The sequence below is a fragment of the Lygodium microphyllum genome, chromosome 5, assembly GCF_053477565.2.
Source record: "Lygodium microphyllum isolate KBCC chromosome 5, Lygodium_microphyllum_v1.1.10, whole genome shotgun sequence".
Lineage (NCBI taxonomy): Eukaryota > Viridiplantae > Streptophyta > Polypodiopsida > Schizaeales > Lygodiaceae > Lygodium > Lygodium microphyllum.
In genome coordinates, this window is record NC_141139.1 from 55,248,894 (window position 1) to 55,255,925 (window position 7,032).

General features: G+C 44.7%; 1 protein-coding gene across 1 annotated transcript; it reads right to left on the reverse strand.

Moving 5' to 3' along the window:
• Window positions 1-3,155: 3,155 nt before the first annotated feature.
• On the reverse strand, window positions 3,156-6,754 carry LOC148035841 (cytochrome P450 71A9-like). The gene is made up of 2 exons (XM_087677862.1): window positions 5,239-6,754; window positions 3,156-4,310 (listed from the first exon to the last, which is right to left on the reverse strand). Exons 1-2 carry the CDS (start codon window positions 6,145-6,147, stop codon window positions 3,651-3,653), a joined length of 1,569 nt encoding a protein of 522 aa, XP_087533988.1. The 5' UTR covers window positions 6,148-6,754; the 3' UTR covers window positions 3,156-3,650.
• Window positions 6,755-7,032: the final 278 nt, after the last annotated feature.

Here is a 7,032-nt window from a genome sequence, read left to right on the forward strand (position 1 = left end):
TGCATGGGTTTCTTTTACCAAAGTTGTTTTTAGAAAAGGGTGCATTTCATATTAAAGCCTGAATTCAATTGCACTAAATGAAAGGTTTATAGGCATAGTTCTTGATGTAAATCAACGAAGGGTTTATATGAGTAGCCCTAAACTGTCAATCATTATAGCTCAGGCAAGGAAAAGAAATGGTCATTGTAAATCTCACAGTTGCATAGAAGGAAAAAGTCCATGAACCACGTATTTGCATGGAATGTTGCATTTTGAAATTATTTACATCTTTTTAGGAAAAAGTATTAGCATATTTAAGGAAAGATCACTTCTTGTCGCAAGACAATTGGTTCGATTAGGTAATTCCGCTTGCAATGGTGTAACTCAAACGATGATTACCTCAATGCGCTAGGTAGAGTTTAGTATGCTAAAAATTCTGCCTAGTATCGCACTTGGGATGCCAAGTCAAGACTTCTAATTCCCAAGGATCCTACCCACATTCTCACAATGTTAGGGTTAATTGGACACCCATACAATAACGATCTATGGTTTTACCCTAGGGTAAATTGGCCTAATACTAGACTTCTGATTGAGTTTAGAAACCCTAGGGCCAAACGTTGTCGGCCTAGTATGGTTAGGGTTGGGTTGGGTCAAGAAGACATCCCAAACCCTACAGCTTGACCAAACGTATTTCTTGACCAAGGAACCCCGTTTGATGGGAGAGATGATCCCGTAAGTCAGATGCGACTCCTATACAACAAGTTGCAGCGTCGCATGGTTTTGTGTTAAATCACAAAATAGAATTGTCACTCCTTGGAACAAGGTTGGCAGGTTCTAGTGCAAGTCTAATTTGCAAGAGGATGAGTAGACATCCTACTACATCACCCTTCTTTGGACCGATTTGCCAAGTTAGGGAAGTTATGTATTGCCTAGCAAGCAATTGACCAACCAAGTTGGGGCGACAAGGTTGCCCAGGATTTACTGTCTTAGTTTAAGGAAGCTAAGGTGTTTGTTAATTTGGGTTAACATGGTATAAACCCTAACCCAAGGATAAAAGGGTAAACAAACAACAAAACCCTTGGGGATCTTGCCAAGTCGCAATTGATCCCGGATCGAATGCTGGATGCATTCGAAGAGAATGATTCACACCTTAGCAGTTAGCCAAGTAAACGACCACTGGATTGATTGTGTTTGTATAAGTTAGGAGCACTGTTTGTACTTCTTTGCTCAAGGAACTAAAGATGGAAAGATAATTAATGCTTCAGGTTGAAGGCCTGGAGGGAGAGGCAGCATCAGTTACCCCCAATTATTTGCCTGACCCTAACCAAGGGGCTTGTTAGCCATGCCAGGTACGTGGACCGAACCCGGCACGAGAGGTCTCTCCGTGGGTGCTACTTGGAGTAGGAGGACGCTTGGCTGCCAAGGCATCTCTGGTCGTAAATCCCTTGCCTCCGGGTCCTACACAAGAGGCCGAGGTGACTGGATCTCGAGGCCCGCATACTAGTCTATGGGTGAAAACTTGGATTAGTAATCCCTAAGGATTGCTGGATTGCCTTTGGGCGGATTATGGAATAGCCTTCGGGCTGGATTATATGATGTATTCCAAAAACTGATAAATAAGATCAATTGTTGAAAAGGAACTTGCTTGGCATTGTTTTTCTATGTCAGTGCTGCTAAGATTACGTGAAGGAACTGGTGATTAATTGGCTAATTAAGAAAGCTGTTTTTGCTTGTCAAACTAAATGTGGTAGGTAGTTAGACAATTAAAGTAACCTTGAGGAAAGTGCGGTGGATGTGACCATAGGTCCGTCCTACGGAAGGGTGGTCTCAGTTGAGTGGGAACTTTTCTCGAAGGAAATTGACAGCAAGGAACAATGACCTAGAATCTAGGTTACTAGAGTCCCGATTTATGCTATTTTAGGGAAACGGAATGGGACTATGCCTTACAGGCAAAGAGGTCGAGCTTTGCATCCCTCTCGTTTCCCATTCTCCTTGAACCAAGTGCAGCATGAATCTGCTTTAACCTTGACGTTTTTGCGTAAAGTAGTTCGGTTTGACGCTAGCTATCGCTCTAGGAATTTGACCACTAGGAAAACCTTAATTCAGGTCGGTCCTAAGTGGGAACGGCTGGAATGCTTCCGCTTTGTGGCAGACTTGGGAAGACCTAGATCGCAAACCCCATGACATTCCGTGGGAGTGCCAGGCGGCGCTTTCTAGACTCTCTTCCCGATGGGCTGCTAAGAGGTGTCTTGCAAGTGAACAGGCGAATACGTTACAGTTAGAAAGTATTTCAGTAAAAAGTGAGACTCATACTTACTCCCATGCAAATTGTTATATTGAACTCAAGCTAGTATTTGCTAGATTAAGGGGGAGGATCTCATGACTATCTTTTGTGTTTCAAACATACACTCCCATCCAAAATTTGATAAGCAAATATTAACATATAGAAAATGATTGATTTCCAAGTGTGTAGTGGCATCTTGTATGTATAGTGCTACTTAGTGTGCATGATGTAGAAGTAATCTAGTAGTATGAAAACTTAGTGAAACTACACCACAACAAGATGTGGATTGCTCAGTATATTGTGTTAATTATGGAGCTTGCAAATGGATCTAATGTACTAACACCATTGTTGGTTTGCTCGATTTCCCTTGCATTCCATACAAAGATACATGTTTCCTTTTACATGCTTGGCAAGAAATGGGAGGCCAATCATATTTCCCTTATTGGTTTGAAGGACTTTGTTTTTCCATGTTTACATGTATGACTTGGTCAAAGGACTCTTGTATTCCCGAAGAACAATAGACAACCCACATCAAGCATAGGACAACAATTAAAAAACAATGCAAGATGGAGTATTCTTTCAATAAGAACAAACACATCTTCCAAGCTTATAAAGAACAAGTATTCATAGACACAAAACCTCAAGCATAAGTACCTTCCACAAAAATGAAGATTTTTGTTATGCAGTGAGAATATATTGCTTCTACTATATGTGCTACAAGGGGGTAGGCTAAGTGAATACAACAAAAGTCTACCCAAAGTCACTAGCTTTAAAGGCTTGTAATATTGTAGCATTCTTCAAAAACGTATTAATCAAGTTGATTAAAAAACCCGAATCAAAAGCATTACAAGCACTAGATTCTCTACTACATATATCAAACATAGTTGGAATCAATTGTTTTAGTTTTCAGTTACTGTGGAGCTTGGGAGATTGTAGGGAACTAGTATATCAAAAGGCCAATATGTGCACAAAAGGTAAAGTGTTTTTGTAGGTTGTTCAACATAATTATTATGAGGTAGTGGTAATGAAATGTATAGATAAAAACATAGAGCCTTGAACTAATGTGCATGAATACTCAATTGGATGCACATAAAGTCATCAGACGTGTGGACTCCAAGAATATGAGCTAGAGGCTACAAAATGTAAGTAGGCTAGAGCCTAAGCATTAATCATCAAATGGTAGAGCCTTAGACTAACATGTAGGAGCCATCAATTGGATGCTCATGAAGTCCAAGAACATGAGTTAGAGGTGACAAAAGGTAGGTCAGCTAGAGCTTAAGCAATCTTCATCTTGGTATCATAACAACTAGGAGAGATTTAGCCTTGTGAGTGGGCACACTACTCCTCTTCTCTCTCATGTCAAGGTAGGCTAGAGCTTGAGCATTATTCATCTTGGTGTTATAAGAGCTAGGAGAGGTTGGGCCTTGTGAGTGGTGGAACTACTACTCTTCTCACTCATGTCAATGTGGGTGGGGTAAACACCAAGGGGTAGTGCCCAGTGGAAGTTCCAGACGAGGTTGGCGAGGGCGAGCTCGATGAGAGAGAGGGCGAGGGACATACCGGGGCAGGAGCGGCGGCCATAACCAAAGGGGATGATTCTGAGGGGCCCGTGGGGGGCTCTCAGGTCCATGAGGGAGTCTAGATGCTCTAGAGGCAAGGGGGACCCAAATCGATCCGGCCAGAAGGCCTCCGGGCGGGCCCAAACGGAAGGGTCCCTGCCCATGCTCCACGCATTCACAAAGAGGAGGGTGCGGGGAGCGAAGTTATAGCCTGCAATGCTGCAGCCTCCATCGCCGGCCAGCGCCCGAGGTATCAGTAATGGCACAGGCGGGTGCAGCCTTAGCGTCTCCCTCACCACCGCTTTCAGATACCTCAGACCGGCTATATCTGCCTCCCTCACCAGCACCGGCTTCCTCCCTTCCTTCTTCGGCAGTGCCTCCTCGAGCTCCTTCTGCAGCTTTTTTAGGGTTTCCGGGGCGTGTAATAGCTCGGCCATTGCCCACTCTATCGTTATGGCTGATGTTTCTGTGCCTGCTCCCAAAATGTCCTGTTCAGGCAAAGGGCCATTCATTATCAGTACTTTAATTTCTGGCTGTGGCAAGTTAGTTTTATCGCATGCGCAGATACACACAAAAAACTGATGAAATTGGCAAAGGGTCGTTATGACTACTCTGATCTTTGGTTGTGGAGCTTCTGCGTGGGAGGCACCGCATACCTAGCTAGGTGCGGGTGGGGGCAGGCTAGCTAGGTATGATGTCTGTCCCTTCTTGCAGAAGCTCTTTATGTTGTGGCAATTCACAGTGTGGGAATTTGTCCAAAACTTCTTTTGAGTCATGCTGTGATACTTGCACTCCACTTATATTTTTGTCTTAGGCGTGCATCCGAGCACTCTTTTTGATCCTTCTGTGCAGTGCATGCATCTGAACTACATGTCTTCGTTTATGCATGGTGTTACATAGACCTGGGTTGCATCGCTCACATTGCTTCCTACTGCTCCATCATTATTTGCAAGTGCATCTGCCTCTTTCATTTGTTTTCAGTTCCTGCAACCTTAATATCTTCTTGGCTGTACAGTGGATGCAGGACCGATCGATTCCACGTGAGCATGCTTGATGTCTTGATGCACATGGCACTGACTTGACAATTCTAATTGGGCTGTATATTGTACTTAAACATCACACAATAAATGGTGCTTTTAGCGATCTTTGAGAAATGTGAACTCGCGTTGCACTTCAATCTTCTTTGGCAGGCAACATTAAACACACCTCTAGCATTGATGCAAACATGATGCAATGGTGCTTGCTTAGTTAGCAGTCCTTGCACAATACTAATGGTGCAATTGTTTGGGGACATGGCAATTGCAGCTCATAGAGTCCATTGCCTAGTGAGGACATGCTTGCATAAAACAGATTGTGTGAATCATTTCAACATAGGAGTAGTTTTGAGGTTGTTCATATACTACTTTGAGTCATTACCATAAGAGTAGCTTTGAGATTATCCCTGCCAAGCTTTTGAATCTCAGGGTTGGACAAGAGCACATCAAGAAAGTCTAAGGGTCCTGTACTTCTAGGGTGCAGGATTCTGTCCTTTTCGCGCTTATGGATGATGCACTCCCAGAATCTGTCCATACGTGTGTGAGCATGGTCCATGATCCTTCTGCTACGGAGATCCAAGAACCAGCCAAGATCAGGGATGAAGTCCCCCAGTGTAGGGGTAATAGCCCGAGTGGTTTGTTGGAACATGTCCATCAATGTCTCCCCATTTACTGTCACATCTGACATTCTTTGGGTGAGAACTAGCCTGCCCATTGTGTTGGAGATGAGCACACGTGCCAGGGATGCCACATTCACATTTTGCACATCATCACGACTGAGCTGCTGGATGAGGAGGTGCATTTCCTCTTCTCTGAGGTGTCTGAAATCATGCATGCGTTTGGGTGTGAAGAGCTCCAGGGTGCAGAACTTGCGCATCGTCCTCCACGATGGCCCATACGCGGCGAATGCAAGGCCGTTGTGGTTGCCATACAGGAGGCGGCGGCAGAATTCGAACTTGGGGCGGCAAGCAAAGTGCTTGTCGGCAGCGGAATTGAGAAGGAACTGCTGAGCGAGGGCGGTGGACGAGACGACGAGGGCGGGCGTGGAGCCGAGGCGGAGATGCATGAGCGGGGCGCCATGGGTGGTGGCAAGGTGGGCCAAGCTGCGGTGGGGGGTGGCGATGTCCAGCTGGTGCAGGTTGCCAATGAGGGGCAGGGGCCGGGGACCAGGAGGAAGATGAGGAGCAGGAGCATGCAGGGCCTCTCGTCTCCTCCTCTCCTTCTCCTTGGTGACCTCAATGATGAAGATGAGGATGGTGAATGCCACTGCCCACCATAGCCAGGAGCTCATTGCACCTCATAAAAGGCACACCATACCAGGCTCCAGGCTCCAGGCTCCTCTTCTCTTCTCCTTCCCCTTGATGAACGCCAATGGTGATGGGAAGGACCCAAGAGCTCAGAATTCGGTAATTAGACAGTTTGTTGTGGAGAAAGATTTGTCAAAAAGGGAAGGAGAAAAGTATACATAACATGCGACTATTGAATGTGATCGTTGAAGTAATGCTATGTGCGTCAAACTACCCAACCCTACCGTCCAAGGCGTATTGTGGCAGATTCAAGAAAAAGCCAAGGGGTCATGCCCTCCCTTATGTGCAACCAAACGTCCAAGGATATCAAACTCCCAACTTTTTTGGTCATAGTGCACATACCTCTAGTTTTTTCGCGCTTCCAAGAACTCTTCACTTGTTTAGGAAGTGCATAGCATGAATTCATTAAAGCACGACCTTTGAAAATTGGCAACCAAAGGCTCAGAAATTCCCATTCAAAGGAGCGAGCCTAAGTTATTTGAGGAGTGCATCTGAGCCTAGGTTGCTTGAGGAGTGCATCTAAGCCTAAGTTACATTCAGAATGTATCTTGGGAATGCACGAAGGGCGAACTTCAATGTATCATGTCTAGAGGATTGGATTGTTCAACCTCCAATTCATGTGGGAGGCTAGGCCCAAAATCAATTTGCATAGCTATTAGATGGGAGGACATAGCTTGCAAAAGTCTTTAGTCTTGGGAATTCTTGAGTAATGGAAGTGGGACCTACTTGAGGGAATCATATCACTTTTTGCTATAGTGGATGCCTTGCCTTATTAGCTCATGTGAATCCCAAGTGTAACTTGCATTGTTCTTTAATATAATATCTATTAGTCATGTGAACTTTCTTCTAAGAAGTTTAAAATTGAAACT

Bases quoted from the DNA above. Each gene is read 5' to 3' on its own strand.
- LOC148035841 (XM_087677862.1), bottom strand. From the start codon at position 6,147: ATGAGCTCCTGGCTATGGTGGGCAGTGGCATTCACCATCCTCATCTTC. The intron at 4,311-5,238 runs GTAATGACTCAA...TTGCCTGAACAG, and splicing joins ATCTCAAAGCTACTCTTATG to GACATTTTGGGAGCAGGCAC.